This window comes from Vitis vinifera, chromosome 8, assembly GCF_030704535.1.
Source record: "Vitis vinifera cultivar Pinot Noir 40024 chromosome 8, ASM3070453v1".
Lineage (NCBI taxonomy): Eukaryota > Viridiplantae > Streptophyta > Magnoliopsida > Vitales > Vitaceae > Vitis > Vitis vinifera.
Window position 1 is genome coordinate 1181498 of NC_081812.1, and position 26374 is coordinate 1207871.

General features: G+C 40.4%; 1 protein-coding gene across 2 annotated transcripts in view; it reads left to right on the plus strand.

Annotated features, from left to right (window-relative positions):
- Positions 1-294: 294 nt before the first annotated feature.
- LOC100250127 (uncharacterized) overlaps positions 295-26374 on the plus strand; it is a 67368-nt gene continuing 41288 nt past the window's right edge. The window contains exons 1-3 of one of the 2 annotated variants that reach the window (XM_010654846.3): positions 295-449; positions 2080-2172; positions 17783-17901. In XM_010654846.3, the coding sequence (XP_010653148.1) occupies positions 17823-17901 (79 nt within the window). In that variant the 5' untranslated portion in view covers positions 295-449; positions 2080-2172; positions 17783-17822. The remainder of the gene's footprint in view (positions 450-2079; positions 2173-17782; positions 17902-26374) is intronic. The other variant, XM_002266970.5, reaches the window with a different exon arrangement.

Below are 26374 nucleotides of genomic sequence, written 5' to 3' on the forward strand. Positions count from 1 at the left end.
TGTATAATTTTTTTTTTTACTTTATAATAAACCTACTTTCACATTAAACCAAAATTATTTATTTATTTTTTAAATAAATCAAATTATTTTCCATTAAATGAAAAATTTTAAATAAAAAAACTATCTCTTTAAACCCACAGATTTAAATAAAAATTCCACAATTATTAAATAAAAACAACACTATATTTTTATAACATAAAATAAAATAAAATAAAAATATATACAATAACAATTAAAAAAATAAAAAATAAAAAAATAAAAAAAAAGAAAGAAAAAAGAGGGAGAAATATGACATATGGGAAAAGTTTTTGGGTGATAATAATTATTTCCAAAATCTCTCTCTGAGACTCAGAACAGCTCTTAGCAAGCTCCGGCCACGCTGATCTGCAACCTCATCTCAAAAGAAGGAAAAAAAAAACAAAAAAAAACCCTAGTTTCTCTCTCCTCAGGTATCACTCTTTCGCTCACTTCTTCTCTCTATCTACTTTAGATTTGCTCTTTCTTTTGATTTTTCTCTGGTCTGGTTCGATGTTAGGGTTTTGTTTTGTAATTGTTCCGGAATGAGTGGTGTTTTTGGTGGGTATTTCCTATTTTTCTTTTTTGGCGGCATAAAAGGGGAGGAAAAACGGGAATTTTTTTTTGAATTTTAAATTTGTGTTGTGGGTTTGTTTGGGTTGTTTTGATTGGAATATCGGATTTCCGTGGCCGTTAAGTGGAGGAAAAAGTAGGGGAAGTTAAAGATTTTGTTTGAAAATAATTCGTCTTGTTTCGTTGCGGAGAGAGTGGAGGAGACGGAGACTAAATGAGGGTTTTTTATTGCGTGTTTTTTTTTGGGAATATCTGATTTTGTTGGCCGAGGAGTGGGGGAATAAGTAAAGAAAATAAAGTTTTTTTTTTTTAATATATAAAATATTTTAATTTCTTGTTTTGAATTGGAATCTCTCATTTGGTTAGTGTGAAAATTGGAAGAAGAAAAACATGTCGGTGAATGTTTTAAAAGAGGAAGAAAAATTTGATTTCATGTTTTGTGTTGGAATATCTGATTTAGTTGCGCGAAAGAGTCAATTATTTTTCTATTTTATATTCGTTTGGTTGCGGAGAAAGCCAAGTAAGGGGAGAGAGTGTAGATTTTTATCGTGTTTTTCTTGGCTTAGAAAATCTAATTTGATGGGTCACTGAGTAGAGGAAAATATCAAAGAAATTGAATTTTTGTTTTTATTAAAAAAATTTAATACCGTGTTACATGTTGTTTCGGAGTAGATGGTCTTCTTTTGGTCTGGGGGGATTGGTTTGCTTGGTTATCGAGGAATGGGAGGAAAGGGGGAAAACATGATTTCTTATTGTGTTTTGCTTTGATTCTTAGGATAGGATGTCTAATTTGGTTGGCACGAAAGTGGAGGGAAGTGAGAAAAAAATGAAGATTTCTGAGGGCATTTTGCTTGTGTTATTTTGATTGAAATATCTGATTCCATAATTTCTTTTAGGCTTTTAATTTAATGTTTTATACCATTTTGGTTGCTGAAATGGGTGTGAGTTTTGTTTGTTGCTGAGCAAGCCCAGAAGAGGAAATAATGAAATTTTTTAATTCTGTTTTACTCTCTGATTCTGTTGGGAAGAACATGGAGGAAAAATGAAAAAGCAATTTTTTTTTTTAAATTCTAATTTTTTTTTGTTGTTTTGGAATAAGGGGTTTGGTTGGGGAAAAGATGGAGCATTTTATGGTGTTTTTCTTGGGTTTATGTTTTCTGTTGCTTTAGAACAAAGGGGTGGTTTCTATTTGTTGTGGAGAGCGTGGAAAAAAGGGAAGAAACATGAAAGTTTGTATTATGTTTTGCTTGAATTGTGTTGATTTGAACATTTGGTGAGAAAATGGAGGAAAAAGAAGAGAATACAGGTTTTAGTTGTTTTAGAATTTTAGTTTCTTGTTTTCTGTTGGTTTGATGCTAATTCAGGGGGTGGGTTGGTTTGGTTGGAGAGAAAATGAAGACTTCTTATTCTGATAAAAAAAAAAAAATGAAAGCTTCTAATATTTATTTTAAAGTTTCTTGTTTTTGTTGTCTTGATTGCTCTCTGGTACAGGTTTCCAGGAACAACTAATTCTCATCCAGAGGCTTTTGCAGGAAGCAAACTCTTGTATGTCCTGGACTGATCTTCATCTGTCTCTGTTTCTGGGTATTAAAAAAATGAACGCTTATTTTTTGTTAAAACCCTAATTTATGGCATCTATGATTCCTTAAAATTATATGCATATATGCACACACTACATTTTCTAATCATGATAAATTGTATCACTTGTATATTTATTTATATTTTGGTTGATAGATGACTATTTTTTTTTCCTATTCCTGGGACTTAAACCTGGAATCTATCACTTCCTCACTCCAATCCCTAGCCACTGGAGATTACTTGTACATCTATCCTTACTTTGAGTTCTTTTTTCTGACTTCAATGGGTTATATTTAGTATGAGTTACCATTTGTTGTTCCATGTTGCCATTGTCTCAGATTTCAAACCATGTGCTTGTATAGTAAGATGAACTTGTGTGATTGCTTACATCATGGAAGAGAATGATATCTAGCTTAGTTATGTTAAAGTTAGAATATGTATACTGAAATTATTCCAATGGAAAAATATTTTAAACAAAAAGAAAGGCGGTTTTCCTTGTAAATGGTAAAAATATCTAGAATTAATGGGAGTATATATGCCACAGCGTACTTTTTCCTTGGCCTACAAAAAAAATTGATAAGAGGAGAGGGAAAGGGGGCTTTGGAGGCTTGGTGGTTGTCGCAGAGGTGGGGAGAAGGTGAGTTGTGTGTGTGGGGATTGAGAGGGGTCTTGAGTTTGTGAACTTTTTGGACGATCAAGGTAAGAGGGTGAAATAATCCTAGTTGAAGGTAGAATGGTGATTGAGTGCTTTCAAGGAACAAAGATCAAATTGGGTGCTAAAGAAATGTTTAGGGTGTTGGTATTGAAGTTTTCTTAATTGTGTTTTATTTTAGGTGTTGTGAGCGCTTTTGGAGTGTTCTAGTTGTGGTGAAAATTTTATCTTGGGTTCTTAGCAATTTGTTGGAAGGGGATGAGTAAGACTTTTAAAAATTCCTTTTCCAATTTTAATTACAAGAAAATTACAAGCTTCATCTTGTAAGTCACTATTTACACTTCTTGTAGCGTAAGAGTTTAAGCAAAGACCCTTTTTTTTTGGATAGAGAAAAAAGTTTAAGCAAAGACTCGGTAGATGGATATGATATATTAAAAGAAACATGCATCTAATTAGGGAAAGAAAGACATTCAAGAGGACATGGCTATACAACAATGTGAACAACATAGAGTAACTTGGACTTTTTTCCTTTATATATATATATATATATAACTATTAAAAAGTAGATTCACTTAAATGAGGATATGGAAGGGGATGAGGGCTAATACAAGGAAAGTAATACTAAGAATGAATGCATTCATGAGAAGTCGGAGTTGCACAATTTTGAGGAAAAGCCGGGGGAAACTTGTTTAGGTGGTTTGATCATGTGCAACAAAGTCTAATAAATGCCTTAGCAAGTTGATGGTCAACAAGAGTCTTGTGGGAGTTGCTGTTTGCCCTTTTTAGGGTGTCTTGGGTGCTTCCATTGTTGGTTAGAGAAACTCTTTTAGGGTGGCATGGGTGGTTTGTGGCCAAGGAGCGCAAGAAGGTGTGGAAAGCGGGACCATTATGTTTGTTTTGGATGAAGACAAGAAATAAAATTGCCTTTGAGGGGGAAGAGCTCTCTATCTAAAGGTTAAAAAGTTTATTTGTTTCTTGTCTTTGGTCGAAAGTAAAGAGGTGTTTAGATGATGTTCATCTAACTCTTTTTAGCTTTCTAGATTGGTCGGGCCCTTGGTGAGGGTGGGGTGGTTTTGTTCCTTTTGTCTTGTAATTTTGGTTTCCTGTGGTGGTGGTTGGTGGTAGCTGTATACTTTTTGTATACATCGGGCTGCTATTTTGGCAACCCTTTTTAATATATTCTTCTCTTTATTTATCAAAAATATAAAAAAAGTTGATGGTGCTAGAAATTTGAGAGGAAGGCCATCGATAATGGGGGTCAAGGTGGTGAGGGAAGATGTGATAGCTGATGATTTTATGGAAGATGTGGCTCTAGGTAGTTATAAATGGTGGAAGAGTATCTGTATGGTTGATGCCAAATTAATGTGATTTTGCAAATTGATTGTACTTTGCCCCCTCCCCCCCTTTTTTTTTGGATAGCAAATAGAATGTATTTTTGATTAGAAATAGAATGTATTTTTGATTAGAAATAGAATATATTAGAAAAGTACATAACAAAAAGGGGTACAACACAACTATGTGGGATATGCAAGCGGTTAATGTTTTAAAGGGCGAAAGACGGACTTGGAGCTTTTTGCCCAAATGAGGCAAGGTGTAAGCCTCAAGGCAAAACAAGGTGTAAGCTTGAACTCAAACAAATAAATAATTAAAAAAATATATATAAAAAAGAAAAATACTCATAAAGTCACAAGAAAATCAAATATATATATATAGAAACTGTTAGATAATGTATAGTTATTTAGGTTATTTACTTTTCCTTTTCCTTTTCTTTCCTTACTGTATTGTGGGTCCCACTAGCATGTATATATATACCCAAGTCCAATGTGTATTCTTCACAGTTTTTCAATAACAATAATTAGAGATTCTCCCTTTTTCTCTCTCTCTTCACATGGTATCAGAGCCAAGGGAGAAAAAACCCTAATTATTTCCGGTTTATCCGTGAATCCATTCTGGGAAATCTTTCAGTGACTATGTTTCATTCCGGTCACCCTTCCCATCTCCTAAAGCTTTCCGATCAACCGTATCACCGTTAGAAAACCCTCACCGCCGTCAGAAAACCCTCACCGCCGGCGACTTTTCCAGCGACCTTTTTCCGGCGACATCCTTTTCCGACACAGACCATACCATCAGGTGCGCAAGGAGGAGGTCTTCAACTTTTCTCAAAGCACCGGAGGAAGAATCCCATCCACGCGCCGGCCACGCGTGTCTCTTCTTCGGCGGCCTGAATCTCACGCGCCGGCGCGTGAGGGCGCGTGGGTCACTTTCCGGCCTCGCGCTTCCACCTCTAGCCTCGCCTGACGCCGTCTAGCCACCCTCCATCTTTGCTTGTGTCATTCAAGCCCTGAAAGTGCATTTTTTTTGGGTTTTTTGTCTCTGCCGGCCCTCTAAACAGCCTTTCCGGCGACCTCCGATGACTTCCTCTCCACCCCGAGCCCTACACGTGTCTTAGGAAGTCCGCGATAAGCCGTATTAGGGCTCTCATCGATCCAAACGTATTTCATTCACCAGATAAGTAGATATGGCTACTAAAAGTTTCACTTTTTCCTCTGTCATATCTGGATCTCCTATGATTACTTCGGAGAAATTGGTTGGCAGTGAAAATTATTTGTCCTGGTCTGCCTCTGTGGAGCTTTGGTTTATGGGTCAAAGTTATGAGGATCACCTTGTTACGCAGGAGGCGGATATCCCTGAGGTTGACAGAGTACAATAGAGAAAGATAGATGCACAATTATGTAGTGTGTTATGGCAATCAGTTGATCCTAAGATTCTGCATCATCTTCGGGCCTACAAAACATGCTTTAAATTTTGGAATCAGGCGAAAGGGCTATACACGAATGATATCCAACGTCTTTATAAGGCGGCTTCTTCTATTGTCAATGTTAGACAACAAGACATGGATTTATCTACTTATTTTGACCAGATTGCCTCTCTTAAGGAGGAATTCTTGACCGTGATGCCTCTTACTACTGATGTTGGGGATCAACGAATACAGATTGACAAGTTCTTCATGGTTCTTACGCTTATTGGCCTTCATCCAGATCTCGAGACCGTCCGCGATCAGATTCTTGGCAGTTCCTCCGTTCCATCCTTGGATGATGTGTTTGCTCGCCGCCTCTGTATCTCCTCCACTCAGACTTTGCCATCTGATAACACTTCAGATTCTTCTATGTTAGTTTCTCAAACTAACTCTCGAGGAGGACGCAGTGGTAACTGAGGTAGAGGCCAACGTCCTCATTGCACCTATTGCAATAAGCTTGGCCACACTCGTGATTGGTGTTATCAGTTACATGGGCGGCCTCCCCGCACTGCCCACGTGGCCCAGTCATCTGATCCTCAGTCGCCTCAGCCTCCCAGTTCCTCCACATCTCAGGGTATTTTCCTCACTGACAGTGAGTATGTCGACTATCTCCGTTATCAGGCCACCAAGTCGGCTTCTGTTGCCTAGACTGGTAATGCTTCTGCTTGTCTTACCCACACATCTTCTCTTGGACCTTGGATTCTAGATTCTGGTGCTTCTGATCACATATCTGGTAATAAGGATCTTTTCTCTTCTATTACTACTACCTCTGCCTTACCTACTGTTACTTTAGCTAATGGTTCCCAAACTATGGCTAAAGGTTTTGGTTTCGCTCATCCTCTCCCTTCCCTACCTCTCCATTCTGTCCTTTATGCCCCTGAGTGTCCTTTTAATCTTATTTCCATCAGCAAAATAACTCGCACTCTTAACTGTTCTATCAATTTCTCTGATAAATTTGTGACCTTGCAGGACCGGAGTACGGGGAAGACGATTGGTATAGGATGTAAGTCTCAAGGCCTCATCACCTCACCTCGCCTTCACCTGCAGTTTGCATTTCCACTGATGCCCCCCTCCTCATCCACAGTCGCCTGGGCCACCCTAGTCTATCCAAGTTCCAGAAAATGGTCCCTAGTTTTTCATCTTTGTCGTCGCTTGCGTGTGAGTCCTGTCAGCTTGGGAAACATACTCGTGTCTCGTTCCCAGAGCGTTTGAATAATCGGGCAAAGTCTCCTTTTGAACTTGTCCACACTGATATTTGGGGTCCTTGTCGGACCGCGTCTACTTTAGGATTTCAGTATTTTGTCACTTTCATTGATGACTAGTCTCGATGTACTTGGTTATTTTTAATGAAAAATCGAGCTGAGTTATTCTCTATTTTCCAGAAATTTTATGCTAAAATCTAAACCCAGTTCAATATTTCTGTTCGTGTGTTGCGCAGTGACAATGCCAGGGAATATTTTTCTGTACCATTTACTTCATTTATGTCCCAACATAGGATCATTCATCAGTTTTCTTGTGCTCGTACTCCTCAACAAAATGGGGTCGCTGAACGTAAGAATCAACATCTTGTTGAGACAACTCGTACTCTCCTTCTACATAGTCATGTTCCTTTTCGTTTTTGGGGGGACGCTGTTCTTACAACATGTTATTTGATTAATTGTATGCCCTCATCTGTATTACACGATCATATTCCTCATTCCCTTCTTTTCCCTGACCAACCACTTTATTTCATTCCTCCTCGTGTTTTTGGTTGTACTTGCTTTGTTCATATTCTCACTCCTGGACAGGACAAACTTTCTGCCAGAGCCACAAAATGCATCTTCTTGGGATATTCCAGACTTCAAAAGGGTTATCATTGTTATTCCTCTGAGACTCATCGCTACTTTCTCTCCGCTGATGTCACTTTTTTTGAGGACTCACCGTTCTTCTCCACCTCTGAGTCTCTTCCTGTTTCTGAAGTCTTACCCCTTTCCATTATCTCCCCACCTGATGCAGTGCCTTCTCACCCACTTCAAGTTTATCATCGCCGTCATCGTGTCACTGTTCCTCCTTCTTTGGCCGAGGTACCTGCTGACTCACCTCCTATTCCTTCGGCTTCTCCTGCCCCAACTCTACCTCCTTCTGCTGACTTACCCATTGCTCTTCGGAAAGGTAATCGATCTACTCGTAATCCTCATCCCATTTACAATTTTTTGAGTTACCATTGATTATCTTCACCCTATTCTGCATTTGTTTCTGCTATATCTTCTGTTTCTCTTCCCAAGAGCACCCCTGAGGCTCTTTCCCATTCAGGCTGGCGACAGGCAATGGTAGATGAAATGGCTGCTTTACACTCCACCGGCACTTGGGATCTTGTTGTTTTACCCTCTGGTAAATCTACAATTGGTTGTCGTTGGGTATACACAGTTAAGGTTGGCCCTGATGGTCAGGTTGATCGCCTTAAGGCCCACTAAGTTGCTAAAGGCTATACTCAGGTTTATGGTTTTGATTATGGTGACACTTTTTCTCCTGTTGCCAAGATAGCTTCTGTTCGTCTATTGCTCTCCATGGCTGCTATGCGTTCTTGGCTTCTTTATCAGTTAGTTATTAAAAATGCTTTCCTTCATGGGGATCTTGCTGAGGAAGTTTATATGGAGCAACCACCTGGTTTTGTTGTTCAGGGGGAGTCTGGTTTAGTGTGCAGGTTACGTCGTTCTCTATATGGCTTGAAACAATCTCCTCGAGCATGGTTTAGCCGTTTTAGTTCCGTTGTTCAGGAGTTTGGCGTGTTCCGCAGTACAGCAGACCATTCCGTTTTCTATCATCATAACTCTTCGGGGCAGTGTATTTATCTGGTAGTTTATGTGGACGACATCGTCATTACAGGCAGTGATCAGAATGGTATTCAGAACCTAAAGCAACACCTTTTCACCTACTTTCAGACTAAAGACTTGGGGAAACTCAAGTATTTCTTAGGGATTGAGATAGCTCAATTCAGTTCCGGTGTGGTTCTTTCCCAAAGGAAGTATGCTTTAGACATCTTGGAAGAAACCGGTATGTTAGACTGTAAACCGGTAGACACTCCTATGGATCCAAATGTCAAACTTATACCAGGACAGGGGGAGCCTTTAGGAGATCCTGGGAGATATCGATGACTTGTAGGTAAACTGAACTACCTCACCATTACTCGTCCAGACATTTCTTTCCTGTAAGTGTTGTTAGTCAATTCTTATAGTTACCATGTGATAGCCATTGGGATGCTGTAATCCGCATTCTTCGATATATTAAAAGCACATCAGGCCAAGGTGTGTTGTACGAGAACAGAGGTCATACCCAAGTTGTTGGTTACACAGATGCAGATTGGGCTGACTCACCCACAGATAGACGTTCCACTTCCGGGTATTGTGTTTTTATTGGAGGTAACCTAATATCTTGGAAGAGTAAGAAACAAGATGTAGTGGCCAGATCTAGTGCTGAAGCCGAGTATCGAGCTATGACTCTGGCAACATGTGAACTCATATGGCTGAAACATCTTCTTTGGGAGTTGAGATTTGAAAAGGATGAACAGATGAAGCTCATCTGTGACAACCAAGCCGCTTTGCATATTGCATCCAATCCAGTCTTCCATGAAAGGACCAAACACATTGAAGTTGACTGTCACTTCATTAGAGAGAAGATCGCATCAGGATGTGTGACGACTAGTTTTGTCAATTCAAATGATCAACTAGCAGATATTTTTACTAAATCTCTCAGAGGTCCTGGAATTAAATACATTTGTAACAAGCTTGATGCATATAACATATATGCTCCAGCTTGAGGGGTAGTGTTAGATAATGTATATTTATTTAGGTTATTTACTTTTCTTTTTCCTTTTCTTTCCTTACTGTATTGTGGGTTCCACTAACATGTATATATATACCCAAGTCCAATGTGTATTCTTCACAGTTTTTCAATAACAATAATTAGAGATTCTCCCTTTTTCTCTCTCTCTTCACAGAAACAAAATGTATTAGAATTGGATAAAACAAGTACATGAGAAGGATGATGCATCCTCCTTAAATTTACAAAAATTGATAAAAAAAAATGGAAGAACACATGTCTATTTGGGAACGTTTTCCAAAACTCTTCTTGAAAAATAGTTTTTGAGAATGGTTTTGTGATGTTTTCTATAACGAAAGTCTATTTGAGAACTTGGAATATTTTTAGCTTGATTTCTACGTTTTTGAATATTTTTTAAAAATAAATTTTATTATGTAGTGCTTTATTTTCAATTATTCTTCATATTTCTCCTATTATTTTTTAAAACAGACCTCAAAAACAAATGAAAACGACTGCAATATATTCTCAAAGAACACCTTGGAAAACTGTTTTGAGAACAGTTAACAAATAGGCTCACTCCAAAAAAACCAAAAAAACCTATATATCCATATTGAACCATAGTAGAATATACAACATAAAACCTCTTATCTCTTCATAAGGATTAACATAGCTCCTTTGAATAGAAATTGAAACAAGAAAATTGAATAATACAAAATCCATAAACCTTATAATGATAAAAATTAATTATTTGTTATTGTTAATAGTTTCTAATTTAGTTCATTTTTTTTTCTTCTAAATTTAGCTCTCCCTCATGTTTTTATCAAATAATTTTCAACATTACTGTCACTATTACTAGTAGGATTCTCCAAGGAATAAAATCATATCCAATTGCTATATCCTCCTTTGTATTAGTGTTAAATACCCATTCTTCTTTGTCTATCAACGACAATGGTATTTTTTATTATCTATCAATAATAAAATAATGATTATATATGAGATCAACCACTAACACAGTCAACAACCCTTCTCTTTCTTCTCAATCTCTTATTTTCCCTTCCATTTAGAAGGTTAATTGGAAGTCAATTAATTACTTATTTTATAAAAGGTTTAATCAAGTTGAGACCTAATACAAAACTCATGTAACCCATATCAAAAGCCAACAAAACCATATATGATGCAACCTATTAAAACTCATTGAATATTGAGGCTTAAGAGTTAAGCCTCTTATAAAATATGTACCAAAAACCCACAAAGGCCAAAAAACCCTTTGGATATTTGAGGCTTATGCCGCAATAGCCTTGGGCTTATAACGTCAAAGTTGTAAGCCTTGACAGGGTGAGGCTTAAGCCTCAATTACCCCAACTAAGGCTATAGCCTCAAGGTTAATTCATAGAGCCTTGCCTTGAGGCGAACCTCAAGGCCTCAATAACCTTTTCAAACGCCGCAAGAGAAATGACAAAGTGTGGAAAAAAAATGAAAGAGAAGAGAATATAATAGTCTAAAACCTGTAGCCCCTACCTGCACCTATTGAAGAAATCCAGAAGTGAACAATCCAGTTCCCTCAAGAGGTCCTCCCATCCTCTCCTAGATGCTTTCCGCACACACACTCCATCCCTTACTTCCCCTAGCTGGTTTAAATGGAAGATATGATATGATTTGCAAATTAGGTGGCAACTTCGGTTGATGTGAACTTTCAGGGAATATGTAACATTCATTCTACTGGTTACAACGCTTGTGTCAGAAGAGTGTCTCAATGAAGGTTGAATATTGACAATTGTGGAAAGAAGTATTTCTTGCATCTAAATTAATAGAGAGAAAATAATCTCCACTTTACTTGATAGGCGATGATAAGAATCTACACTTGTCTTAGATTTTGAACACTACTGCTGATGCCAACTACATTGGAAGTCTATTATTATGGTTGCCGGATGTTCAAGCAGGGGTGGCAATTTCCACAAAATCATGGGTTCTACACTCTTCAAAGTGGAGAAAAAGGTTTTTGAGGTCAAGTTTGAAGGCATTCATGGGGGTCCTTGGATCTCGGTTACAGAGGGGTTTCAAGGAAAAGCTTTTTCGGTGGCTTTTGAAGAGGAGGAAGTCATTTGGATAATGGAACAGTTGAAGAAAGCTATGGTGTTGGTAGGATATCGAGGTTTCATTCGAAAGTTTAGGGGTAAATCGAGGACACTTTTGTTGGAGGTTTGTTTCAATAGCTTGAAGGTGTCAAAGGCCGAGGATGGGAAACCCTAAGGAAATCGTTGTCCTTAGTGTCGGAGTTCTATTTTCTTTCTGCTAGTGGAACAGAGAAGGCATAAGTGGTGACGATGAACAAGGTGGGTATGGGATGGTGTAGCGGGAACCATTCTTATGCTAAAGTTGTGGAAGAGGAGGGTCTAAGGAAAGGAGCTCTCTTGCCAGTTGGAAAGTGGGCTAGGGCTGTGATCTGTGAGTGCCAAGAAAAAGGTTCAAGATTGGGGTGTTGTTGGTAAGGCTCTTGCGAGAATGATGGGGGCGAGGGGAATGATCTCCATTAATCCTTTTACAAATTACAAAGGTGTTTTCTTCGTGGACTTTATTGAAAGAGTGGAGTGGTTTTAAGAGCGAGGAAGGTTGGTATTGAGAGGAGGAACGGTTTTGTGTTTGCGGAAATGGCCACTAAGAGAAAATATAGTGGTTCTTGGAAAATTTAGAAGGGTTGGATAGAATTACGAGGTCTTCCATTCCATCTATGGGATGAAAACCAGTTACAGTTCATTATGAAAAACTGGGGGAAGGTGATAGAGGTTGCTGGTTGTATGTTGTCTATCCCCTCTACATCACCATGTTTTGTAGCATTTTCTACTACTACTGGTTTTATGATGTTAGTTTCTTTTCCTATTGCTGGTTGTATGTTGTCTACTTCCTCTACATCACCATGTTGGATCGAGACACCTTAAAGCTTGTAGATTTGTCTAAGGTCAAATTGAAGGTGGAGATGAACCCAAATGTGGTGTTGCTAGCGCTGTTGGAAGTGATTGATGGTGCTTGGGCTTTTACAATAGCAGTATTAGTTATCGGAGGGGAAGGAGAAGGGTTGCAAAGGAGGATTGAGTTAACTCGCTGTAGAAGTGAGTTGCTATCAGTGGGAGTTTACATGCTAAAATGTTCTTCACAGAAATTGAGGACACGTGGTGGGGCAGGAGAGAATTTAGGGAACAACTGCCACCCACTTTCTCTTGTTTCACACATCATTTCAAATTCAAATGGGAATATTAAGCGGGTTGTTGACTTAAGGGAAAAGGAAGCCTGTGCAGAAGGTATCTCAGGCCCATCTCAGAAGAAAAGCCCAAGCTCCTCCAAAGTTTTTTTAAACGATGGACTTGGGTGTTTTGAGGGTGAGCCCAATGCAAGCAGGGCCCATTCCAAGGAAGACTCACCTCGCGGTTTACACCTTGGGCCTTTTTCTTTTGAAAAGCAAGCCCTTTTAGCTATAGCCCTAGAGACGGAAGTGTGAGCTGCAACGTAGGTTACTCGTTGAAGGTTTCTCTCCCAAGGATTCTTAGCTCCTCTCTCCATGTGTTGAAACCTCATCTTAGTCCAGACAGGAAGTTGGGCCGCAGGTGTGAGAGAAGTTTGCCCCCATCATCCTTCCTTGAGAAGTTGCGAAGCTCTTTGGGAGCATTGCCGCGAGGGCAGAAAGGTGTTTTCAAGAGAGAGAGCTCTCTTGGAAGGCGAAGATTTTCTTGGGAAGTGAGAGCCAGAGCTTATCCCTTATGGAGAGATCAAGACAGTCAAAAGCTCGAGGGCCGACGGAGGAGGCAGAGGGAGTTTCGACCCTGTGTTTGGGGGATGGCCCAGGAGGGGTTAAGGTTAGAGGGGGTGCTCTTCATTGTAGGAGTCAAGCCCAGGTATAGTCTTTTTCTCCACTCTCTATGGTTGAAGGCCAGAATTTAGAAAGGGCTCTTGAGCTTTCTTCTCCTTTTTCCCCTATTGCTTTTCTTCAGTCCCCGGGTCTTTCTGTGGGGTTTTCAATCCTTCCTATGAGCTCTTTAGATTGTCTTTTGCCTTCATTGGCCAATCCTTCAAGGTCTAACAAGTGTCCTTCTGGTTTACTTAGGGGTTGTTCATGTCCCAAAGGTATGATGTCCCTAGTAAGCAAGCCTAGCAAAGAGTTAGAGGACGTTTCTTTTCTCAGGTTACCACAAATCAACCCTAGTGGAGTTTCTTCCCCAGTGAGGAGTCTGTCTGTGGAGTCTGGTCCTGCTTAGTTGGAAGATTTCCATATTGAAGGCATCTCTCCTTCAAAATTGGCTTCCATTAAGTTGGTTTTGGAAACGTTGCAAGTTAGGATTGTCAAATATAATGAGAGTGGAGCTTAGTTGGCCAAAAGCAAAGGCATCTTTGTGCAAAAGGTCTACTCTAGAAGGAAGAACAACATTGCTTTTGTTGCCCCTAGGCTTCTTTAGGTTTTTGGGTTCTTTGGTATTTTTTTGGTTTTTTCTGTAATTATGGAAATCATCAGTTGGAATACTAGAGGTCTTGGTTCCAAAAAGAAAAGAAGGGTCGTGAAGGATTGTCTTTGTCATGAAAATCCGAATGTGGTTATGTTGCAAGAAACAAAGAGGGAGTCTTGTGATAGGAGGTTTGTGGGTAGTGTGTGGAAGATAAAAAATAAAGAGTGGGTAGCTTTCCCAGCTTGCGGGGTGTCGGGAGGAGTGACAATCCTTTAGGATGCTTTGAGGTTGTTATGGGGTCTTTTTCTATAACAGTGAAGTTGGAGTCGAAGGATGAAGGGGCTTTCTGGTTAACTTCGGTCTATGGTCCTAGTTCGTCTTACTTGAGAAAGGATTTTTGGTTGGAGCTTCAAGATCTTTCAGGCTTAACTTTTCCAAATTGGTGCGTTGGTGGGGATTTTAATGTTATTAGAAGAATTTCTAAAAAGTTAGGGGTTCTAGGCTAACCGCAAGCATTAGGGATTTTGATGACTTTATAGGAGATTGTGAGTTAATTGATCCTCCTCTTAGGAATGCATCCTTCACTTGGTCAAACTTGTAAGAAATCCCTATTTGCAAAAGGTTGGATAGATTCCTATATTCTAATGAGTGGGAACGAGGTTTCCTTCAAAGCATCCAAGAAGCACTTCTCAAATTGACTTCGGATCATTGCCCGATTGTGTTAGACACCAACCCTTTTGTGTGGGGCCCAACTCCTTTCAGATTTGAAAACATGTGGCTGATGTATTTTGACTTCAAGGACAATTTAGGTTGTTGGTGGAATGAGTGCTGGGTTGAAGGTTGGGAAGGTCACAAATTCATGAAAAAGCTTCAATTTGTTTAGTCAAAATTGAAAGAGTGGAATAAGGTGTCTTTCGGATATTTAAAAGAGAAGAAGAGAAGTAATCTTTTGGACATTGTGGAGTTGGATGAGAAGGAGCAAGAAGGGACCTTTACTCTTGAACTAGTAGCAAGGGAGACCTTAAAGAAGGGGGAATTAGAAGAGGTGTTGTTAAAGGAAGAGGTGTCTTGAAGGCAAAAATCTAGGGTCAAATGGATAAGAGAAGGGGATTGCAAATCTAAATTTTTTCATAGGGTGGCCAATGGCAGGCGAAATAGGAAGCTCATTAATTCCCTGGTGTCAGAAAATGGGGTAGTCTTAAATAACATTGAAAGCATTTTAGAAGAGATTAAGCGCCACTTTGGGAAGTTAATCTCTAAGCCTCCAGGAGGTTCTTGGAGGATTGAAGGTTTAGATTGATCCCCTATCTCATCAGTGAGTGCTAAGTGGTTGGGTCGCCCTTTTTTAGAGGAGGAGATTCACAGTGCCATGCTACATTGAAATAAGGAAAAGGCCCTTGGGCCAAATGGATTCACCATTGGGTTTTTTTCAGCAGTGTTGGGAGATGATCAATGAGGATCTTTTAAGAGTTTTCTTAGAGTTTCACAATAATGGGATGATTAATCAAAGCATGAACGCTACCTTCATTTCTTTAGTGCAAAAAAAAAAGTCAAACAAGCAAGATCTCTAACTACATACCCATTAGTTTGGTTACTAGTTTGTATAAGATTATAGCCAAAGTGTTATCAAGGCGATTGGGTAAAGTCTTTAAAGCCACCATTTTTTCTTCTCAAGGTGCTTTTGTTGAGGGGAGGCAGATTTTGGACGTCGTTTTAATTGCTAATGAGGTGGTGGATGATAGAAGGAGATCAAAAGAAGAAGGGGTAGTATTCAAAATCGATTTTGAAAAGGCCTATGATCATGTAGATTAGGATTTTTTGGATCATGTTCTTGAAAGAAAAGGTTTTAGTGCTAGATGGAGGTCTTGGATGAGGGCTTGTCTTTCTTTGGTGACTTTTGCAATCTTAGTGAATGGAAATGCCAAGGGTTGGGTTAAGGCATATTGATGTCCTAGAAAAGGTGATCCCCTTTCCTCTTTTCTCTTCACCATTGTGGTTGATGTTTTAAGTAAGTTGCTAGTGAGAGTGGAGAAGAGAGGTTTATTTGAGGGGTTTTTAGTGGGTAGAAATAAGACCAGGGCATCTCATTTACAATTTGCTAATGACACTATTTTCTTTTCTAGAGCATCCTTGGAAGATTTGCAAACTCTTAAGCAAATATTGATGGTGTTTGGGCATTTGTCTGGGCTGCGGATCAATCTAAACAAAAGCACTTTTTCTGGGATCAACATTAGTCATGATCAAACCACCAAGCTGGCTTCCTTGCTTGATTGTGCTGTCTCTGAGTGGCCTTTATCATATTTGGGTCTTCCTTTAGGAGGAAACCCAAATTTGATTTCCTTTTGGGATCCAGTTTTGGATGGAGTCTCTAGGAGGTTGGATAGTTGGAAAAAAACTTTCTTGTCCTTAAGAGGTAGAATCACCCTAATTTAGTCTTGTTTAATGCATATCCTGAGCTACTTTCTTTCTCTTTTCAAGATCTCAACTTCAATAGCTTTGAGGATTGAGAAATTACAAAGGGATTTTCTTTGGTCGGGTCTGAGGAGGGTAAAAGGGATTGCCTGGTCAGTTGGGACTTAGTGTGTAGACCTAAGGAGTTTGGTGGGTTAGGGTTAGGGAAAATTCCTCCAAGGAACTAAGCTTTATTAGGGAAGTGACTTTGGAGGTGCCCTCAGGAAAGTTTATGGGACACATCCCAATGGATGGGACACTAACAACATGGTCAGATGGTCACATCATTGCCCCTGGAATGCCATTGCACATATTCTCCATGTTTTTTCTGTACACACCCGCTTTGTAGTGGGTGATGGGACCAAAATTTGTTTTTGGGAAGATTTGTGGTGGAGAGACCAATTGTTATGCTTACAATTCCTAAGACTTTTCAGAGTCACCACAACTAAAAAACTTTCCATTCAAGCCATTTTGGGTAATGATACTTCTTCATCTTGGGATCTTATCTTTCGCCGCAATTTGACAAACGTGGAGATTGAGGATCTTAAAAAACTAATGTCTTTACTTTCTCATGTTCATTTGACGCCTTTTATTCTAGATGCGAAAACTTGGGTTCCGTCCTCTTCAAGAGGTTTCTCAATTAAATCTTTTCTTTTAGTCTTATCCGATTTCTCAGATTCTACTCCTTTTTACGTTGCTCATTTTTTATGGAAATCAAGAGCCCCCTCTAAGGTTATGACTTTTGCCTAGTTAGTGGCACATAAGAAGACAAATACCAATGACATGCTACAGTTGAAAAGACTTTTCAAAGCCCTTAGCCCTGATTGGCGCATCCTTTGTAAGAGGAGTAGTGAGACAGTTAATCATCTTTTCTTACATTGTCTGATCACTTTGGCATTGTGGCATAGGATCTTCTCACAGATGGGGATGGAGTGTTCAGCCAGACATTATTCGTGATATGATGGTGATCTCTTTCAAGTGTTTTGGAAACTCTATTAGAGGCAAGACTCTTTAGAGAATTGCGTGTCTCTCTTTGTTGTGGATTGTGTGGAGAGAGAGGAACGCTAGGATCTTTGAGGACGCTTCGAAGACGCTAGACATGACGTGGGATGTGCTTCATTTCTTTGTTTCTTTTTGGGCTTACTATACAAACATTTTTAAACCTTATCTTTTGAGTGTAATTCAACTTAGTTGGTAGGGTCTACAGGACCAGGAGTTGTCACACTTGTATAGTCTTTTGTTTGTTTTGTTTATACCCTTGTATAGAGGAGATTTACTTAGCTCTTTTTGATCAGGTCTGTATTTCATGAGGATTTCTCATCCTTTTCATGTTTTCTTTTCTTATTTAATATATTTGTTTGTTTCTGATAAAAAAAAAAAGAATCTACACTTATCTTCATGAATAATGATTCACTTGTTACTTTATAGTTGCTAAAAGTGTGTTTATCTACTTTTAAAATAATATCAATTTTGTTTTACTTGTAGGGATTGCTGCAGGATATGTAAAAAATTGTTAAATAGCAGGATGAGCAACGACGTTTTTGATGGACAGTTGTTAGCCGAGAAGTTGTCGAAACTCAACAACTCACAACAAAGCATAGAGTGTATCCTTCATATTGAAACATCATACTTATATTTATAGTTATGGAAAACTGTGGCTTGATTTTATAAAACCTGCAAGGCTTGATTGCTTATTGGTCCTTAAATGGCATTTAACTGTAGTTAGTAGGTATGGGACTCTAAGAGGTTTTGATTTAAGATGAAATAGTTATTTTATATTTTCTGTTTGTAGCTGGGAAAAACTGTGACATGTTTTTTGTTAACCAATTTGGCCAGGATAATGGGATATGCCTTTCTTTCATGTCTGCAACATTTTACTTATGTATGTGTGGAGGTGGGGGTCAGCTAATCTAAGTTACTATCAGTAAGCTAGTAACTTAAACAAAGAGGGTGTGTTATCTTCTATAGAGAATTTGATGAAGGTCTTTTTTCCGTGAGGCTACTAGGATCTCTTCTTGGGGGGTGTTTGGGTTTAGGTTTTGTGGTTGTTTTGTTTTTGTTTTTGTTTTTGATAGCCAAAAAGTGAATATATATTAAAGATGCCTAGGCAAATGAGGCAGTAACATACAGTGTGTACGTTTGATGCCCACCAAAGGTGCAGTTAAAAAGAAGAGAAACACAAGAAACAATCTTCCTCTCATTAATGGTGCATGTCTTCAGCTTCCTTTTTAATGATAGTGAATGAGACCCCTATTGATTTCTTTCAAAGTTCCAAAGGACTGAGGCAAGGAGACCCCCTTTCTCCTTATTTATTTGTATTGGCGATGGAGGCTCTTAGTTAGTTAATTGTAAAGGCTAAGGAAGGAGGTTTCATATCTGGTTTCTCGATAGGTAAGAGGAGCAGTGGGCTAGTAGAGGTGACTCATCTTTTATATGTTGACAACACCATCATCTTTTGTGAGACTAATGTTGAGCAGCTAAGGTATTTGAATTGGACTCTCATGTGGTTCGAGGTGATCTTTGGCTTGAAAGTTAATATGGAAAAGAGTGAGCTCATCTCATTGGGGAGGATCTATAACTCGGACAAGTTGGTAGCTATTTTAGGTTGTCGGGTGGGGTGTCTTCCTTCTTCCTATTTTGTTATCTTGTTGAGAGCCTCTTTTAAGTTGCTTTTGTGTGGGAAAAGGTGGAGGAGAGAGTTCAGAAAAGACTAGCCCTATGAAAAAGATTGTTTTTGTCAAAAAGGAGGAGACTCACTCTCATTAAAAGCACCTTGTCTAGCATACCTATCTTTTTCTGTCCTAGTGAGGAGCTCTAGAGAAAAAACCTCACCTAGTGAGCTGGGCTAAAGTGTGCGTGGAGAAGAAAAAAGGGGGCCTGTGCATTAGGGATCTTTTTGTCCTTAAGATGGAGCTCTTAGGAAAGCGGGGATGGAGGTTTGCCTTTGAAATGGAATCTTTGTGGAAGCGGGTGATTGTTGGGAAGTTTGGGGTGGAAGGAGGGATTGGAGTTTAGGGGTGTCTAGGAGGGGTATGGAGTCGGCTTTTGGAAGGCTATTAGAAAAATTGGGAGATTTTTAAAAGCATAACCCACTTCCTTGTGGTGTTGTAACACATCACTAAGAGTCTTTCTCCACTTTATTTGTTATTGCCAATTCAAAGGACGCAGAGGTAGCTGATATGTGGGAGCAGAATGGAATCCGAATCATTAGCATCCTAGTTTTTCCAGACAGTTGGTGGAGATCTTTCTTCGGAATATCCAAAAACATTCGGTTGGATGTAATGTTGAGGATCAAAAGATTTGGTTAGGTACATGAAATGGAAACTTCTCCATTAAAGCTCTCTATCCTTTCTTGGACTTTGGGGGTGTAGAGGCCTTCCCAGCTAGAGTTGTTTGGAAGCTATGGGTCCCATCGAGATTGGGCTCTTTTGCTTGGGAAGCTACTTGGGAAGGATAGACCACCTGAAAAGGAGGAGGGTGTCACTAGTAAATAGATGCTTTATGTGAACGGGAGGAGGAATCCATTGATTACTTGCTTCTACATTGTGTTATAGGTTGTCTTCTCTAGTAGTTGGTTTTTTCCTTATTTGGGTTACAATGGGTGATGCACTTCTCAGTTAAGATAATGTCCCTAAGTTGGAATGGGGCTCAAATAGGAAGAAAACGGTAGAAAGCTTGGTTAGCTGCCACTTTGTGTCTTTTTTGGATCATTTGGCACGAGAGAAATTGAAGGGCTTTTGAAGATGTAGATCTTTCAGATCATTTGCTAAAATCCTCTTTTCTGCTTTCCTTTATGGAGTTTGTTAGGCCTCATATAGAAGGAAAGTCCATGTCTCTACTTGATTTATCGATTGGTTAGTTGCTAAGTAAAAGTCGGGCAGGTTGTTTTTCCTTTTTTTATCCTCTCCGCTCCTTTCTTTTTTTTGCTTGCTTCCCTTTGTGTACTCTCGGTGTACTTTGGCGAGCTTTAATTGTTCTGCTTTGTACCAACCTTTTCATTGATATTTTTTTTTTTTGATTGGAAACGCCACAAAGATATATTAATATAAAAAAGAAGTACAAGAAGAAGGATGAGAAATCCTTCCACCAAAGACAACTAAATTACAGGAAAATACACATAAAACAAACGAACTCCCACTAAGGACCAATCCCTATGGAGTACACACCGCTATCCAATCCAGTTGAATCACATTAAGGGGAATCCCCTTAAATGCCTTGGAACAGAAAGCCCAAAGGGAAGCAAGGAAAACAATAGAGTCCCAAAGGAACTCTGAATTCCTTGCTTTATCCTCGAAAATCCTTGCGTTTCTTTCCCACCACATAATCCAAATTAGAGCTATGCTTGCAGCTTGCCACAAAACTATCCCTCTCTTAGAATTACCGAAACCTTTAAATTTGATGGACATCATGTCATATATGCTCCTTGGGGGAACCCAATCCATCTTAGCTAACTGAAATAACCTGTGCCACAACCCAATCGTCAAGGAACAATGAAGGAAAAGATGATCTGCTGATTCCCCGTGCTTCATGCACAGGATACAAATATCAGGACTAAGGGCTTTGTAGGGTCTTCTCACTTGTAACATATCATTAGTATTCACCTTCTTGTGTGCCACTAACCAGACAAAGGACTTCACTTTGAAAGGAACTTGAGAATTCCACACAAACTTTGAAGGAAAGTTTTGAAGAGATCCAGAGGATTGAGATAATGTTAGAAAAAAGGATTTGACTGAAAAAAGCCCTGAAGAGGATAATGGCCATAATCTGGCATCTGGGACTGAAGGAGAGAGATACAAATCATCAAGAGACCGCATGAGGCCTTCTAAGTCCTCAATCTCAAAATCTGACAGGTTACGGCGGAAATTCAAATTCCACGAGAAAGGCCAAGATGGACCGAGAACTGAAGAAATAGAAATGTTTTTATCCACAACTACTCTAAATAGTCTTGGATATTGGGTTCCCAAAGGTTGGTCCTCCCACCACAAATCTTCCTAGAACCGAATTCTTTCCCCGTTTCCTACGACATACTGAGTAATCAAAGAAAACCCCTGAAAGACTTGAGCAATAGCCTTCCAAGGACAGCGATGTGACCATCTGACTAAAGTGTTAGCATCCCAATCATTAGAGTGTGAACCATAAATGCTTAAAATGACCTAATGCCAAAGAGCTGAACCCTCTCTAGGATATCTCCATAACCATTTCCCTAGAAGAGCGAGATTCCTCCTAGAAATATTCCCCAAACCCAAACCCCCTATTGTCTTCGGTTTGCACACAACATCCCACCTCACTAAATGATCCCTTTTGCCTTCCCCAACCTCTGACCATAAAAAATCCCTTTGCAACCTCTCGATTTTTGCAGCCACTGAAGCGGGAATTTTAAATAAGGAAAGGAAGTAACTTGGCAAATGGGTAAGACAAGATTGGATAAGAGTTATCCTCCCCCCGAAGGATAAGAGGCCTTTTGCCACCCATCTAATCTACTTGAGATTCTCTCAATCACTGGATCCCAAAAGCCACACGCCTTAGGGTTCCCGCCCAAAGGGAGACCCAGATAGAGAATAGGCCATCCGGACGCCTTACAATCAAGCATCACAGCCAATCTTGAAAGATGAGCTTGATCAAGATTAATGCCATAAATACTACTCTTGTTAAGATTGACCTTGAGCCCAGAAATGTGCCCAAACACTAACAAAAGACTCTTCAGAGTCTGCAACTCTTCCTCCCTCGAGTTAGAAAAGAATATGGTGTCATCAGCAAATTGCAAATGGGACACCCTAGTTCTATTTCTACCCACCCTGAAACCCTCCATCATATTTCTTTCCTCAGCTCTCACAAGCATCCTACTCAGTACATCTGCGACTAAAGTAAACAAAAAAGGGGATAAAGGGTCGCCTTGTCTTAATCCTCTTGATGCCTTAACCCACCCTTTAGCACTACCATTCACCAAGATTGCATAAGATACCAAAGATAAACATCCACTCATCCATTTCCTCCATCTAGGACTGAACCCCTTCTTTTCCAACACATGATCCAAAAAATCCCACTTCACGTGATCGTATGCCTTTTCAAAGTCTATTTTGAATACGACGCCTTCCTCCCCTGACCTTCTTCTCTCGTCCACTATCTCATTCGTTATAAGAACCGCGTTCAATATTTGTCTCCCTTGAACAAAAGCGCCTTGAGAATAGTGGATGGTCTCATGTAGAACCCCTCTTAGACGCCCTGAGAGCACTTTGGCTATTATCTTGTAGAGACTAGTGATCAAACTAATGGGTCTAAAGTCTGATATTCTCTTTGACAAACTCTTTTTGGGTATTAGAACAATGAAAGAGGCATTAGTGTTTTGATTGATAATTCCGCTCCTATGAAATTCAGCGAACACTCTCACCAAATCCTCCTTAATCACATCCCAACACTCTTGGAATACGGCAATAGTAAAGCTATCTGGCCCCAGAGCCTTGTCCCTATCCAACTGAAAAATGGCCTTAGAAATCTCTTCTTCGGTGAAAGGGGAGTCTAACCTTAATGCACTCTCTTCCGAAATAGGGGACCAATCTAATCCTTCAACACCCCAAGACTCTCCTGTAGGATTTGTGTAAAGCTTTTCAAAGTAATGTAAGATCTCCTCTGTGATACTCTCGGCATTCTTCAGCACTAAGCCCCTCTCATTCTCCAACTCCTTGATATATTTCCTATTTCGCCTGCCATTAGCCACTTTATGATAAAACTTAGAGTTGCAATCCCCTTCCTTGACCCATTTCACTTTGGCTTTTTGTATCCAATGAATTTCCTCCCTCAATAATAATTCCTCTAGTTCCCCTTTTCTTGAGACTCTTTGGCTTAACAAATCAGGATTGAGACCCCCTTCCTGCTCAATGGCGTCAAAGTTAGCTAAATCATTGAGAATACTTTTTTTCTTTTCTTTAAGCTCTCCAAAAGAAAACTTATTCCACTCCTTCAATTTAGCTTTAACATATTGAAGTCTCCTCATGAACTTATGACCTTCCCATCCGTTTCCTTGAAACCCACTCCACCAATCTCTAAAGTTCTCCTTGAAATTAGTGTGTTGTAACCACATATTCTCAAACCTAAAAGGTGTTGGCCCCCACATAAACGGGTTGGTATCCATAACAATTGGCCAATGATCCGATGTCCTTCTAATTAAGGGTTCTTGAAGGCCTTGGGGGAAGAGCAGCCCCCACTCATTTGAGTAGAGAAAACGGTCCAATCTCTTACACACGGGAGACTCTTGCATATTTGACCAAGTGAATGAAGCATTCCGAAGAGGTGGGTCAAGCAATTCACATTCTCTAATAAAACTATCAAAGTCCCTCATGCTTGGAGTTAGGCTAGAACCCCCCATTTTTTCTGAGCTTCTCCTTATGACGTTAAAATCACCGCCCACACACCATAGCGAATAAGTTAATCCATAAATGTCAAAAAGTTCCACCCAAAAATCCTTCCTAAGTGAGGGACTGTTTGGACCATAAACAGCAGTAATCCAAAGAGGTCCACAACCGTCCAAAGAGAACTTGACTGAGATCGAGAAGGATCCTATTACCACCTCCTCTCTACGCCGATTTTTTGAATCCCAGATGATCAAAATCCCACCTGATGCCCCAGACGCCGGAAGAGCAACCCAATCCTTATTTCTGACCGTCCAGACACTACCCACAAACCTTCTATCACAATTCTCCTTTTTTGTTTCCTGAATCATCACAACATCCGGATTCTCTGACCTAAGAAAATCTTTAACCATCCTACGCTTGTTCCTTAAACCCAAACCCCTAACGTTCCAGCTAATAATTTTCATGGGAAAACACAAAGACCCTAACCTTCCGAGCCAAAACCAACATGTCTCAATAACTTGTGGGGCCTCTATTCTTCCTCCTAGAATACACCTTAATGTCAAGAGAGCATAATACCTCTCGCACTTTGGCCATTTTCCCGGGGGACAGACCATCAATAAGGAAATCACCCGAATCCTCCTTACGCGACCTGACAAGAGATTCCTTAGGGGTACAACTCTCGATCATCTGGTTAGATAAAGCACACTGGTTCTCCTCCTCAACACGGTCAGGTATGTCACCATGTTTTAAATAGTCAACACCACCTTTTTCATAAAATTTTTTCGAGTTGCCTTGATTTTCCATAGGAGACTGAGAAAGAGGGACTGAATTGGGAAGAAGTGGACCAGAGGGATTCATCAAAGGAGAATCCGGACTACAGGAAGGAAAAGAAGGTGACTCGGGTGGCTGAGAAGGAGAGGGCTGACATACCTCCAAGTTTTTGGCTCCCGGAATTTCGCAAAACCCCTCAAAGATGAGTCCTTTACCTCTGATTATTGAATTAGAAGGTGAAACCACGTCTGAATAGCCACGAGGATCAAACCCCACTCGTCCCGTTAGCCCTCCTCTGACTTCAACACGGCTCGCCGAGGTGTCCTCCTTCGAAAGATTACTAGACAGAGGACATCTGGAGAGAGGATTCACTTTGATTCCTCGCTCCATCTGAAAGCCCATCCCAAACTCCTCTTCCATGTTGCGGTCTTCACTTGATGACGACGAACCCCGTGTGAAAATAGGCTCGCTGCTACACCGATGTCCCTGTCGTCGATCGGCGCTTGGAGGGAAGAGGGTAGACCACGTCTTCTTTGAAATTGCTGTCTCTTTGTCCTGAGTAGCATCTCTCGTGTGAACCGCGGGGGCTTTCCCCTTCGCGACCAGACTTCCATACCAGAGGGCTTTGTTCCTCTTAAGTTTTGGCCCAACCCCGACGGGCCTTTAAACTTACAGCCCACGGTGTTGTCTGACCATGGCCTAGGGTTGGGAAGGGACTGGGCCTTTAGCTCAACGGCCCGACCTTCTTCTCCAAAGAAAACCTCGGCGTTGGCCCTTGCACCGTCTGGACAGAGCATCGCGATCGCCTTTGTAGAAGAAGTAGCTCGCTGGGGAGAAAGGGACAAAGCCGATGCAGACTGGTGGGCTTGAGGAGCTTCTAGGCCATCTTGAAGCCCACGATGCCTCATCCCACTTTGGGCACTAACCTTGTGGGCTTTAAAAGAGGACTCGTGCTCGGGCCCAATAAAATTTGCTTCAACTGGGCCCGATCTGCTCCATCTCCTTCCTATCTCCCCTTTATCTGCCAAACCCGTCCTTGATTGCCGATAACGTGCCCGGGGAAGACGCCTCTTTCTGTAGCACTCAATGTCCCTAACACTACCTCGTAGTCCTTCTGCAGCTTTTGACGACTGAGAGACGCAACCTCCCACTCTCACCCACTCGTTCCTGCTACGGTTTATCTCAGACATGACAGCGTCGGCATCTTCATCTTCTCCGGTGACTGAAACTGCTACTGTATAGGACCATTCCCCATCTTCCACCTCAAGCAACGCTGGTAACACGACGTTTGGAAGCATCTCCACCCACAGCTTTGCCCTCGTCAAGTCCACCAGCTTCAAAGTTTCCTTTGCCACCTTCGTTACCCTCCCCCATTTCTTCAAAATGAAATTCAACTGAACTTCATCCCACAAATGGAAAGGGAGACCTTTCAATACTAGCCAGCCCCTCCTGAACTTTCCTTGAACCACCATATTTTCCTTAGGCGACCATTTCCTTAGTAGAATCGTCCTTCCTTTCACTGAAAGTCTTCCCTGATCATGAACCCTTTCCGCTCTCCTTGTTGAACTCACAAAGCATCCTTTGAAAGCGGAAATGGGATTTATGGACACCATTCCTTTCATCCCCATCATCCTCGCAATGGCTCTTCCTTCGTGAGTCCAGTCTTGGACTTTTTCTTGGCTTTCACATATTACAGCTCTGGCCCATTTTCCAACTGACAACGTACCTCCAGTCCTCAAACCAGCCTCTGCCACCACTTCTGCATATGACCGTCCTCCTCTGAAAGTGTCCCCATTCATCCGGATATCACCATTCTTCTCCTTCGAAGCTCCTCCGTCTCGTTCAGAATACTCTTGCACTGATAGGATCGCCTTCCTAAGATCTTCCCATCCTTTCCCTTTGACGCCCTTGGGGACGACAAGAAATAAAGGTTTCCTTTTTGTAACAAATTCTGTAA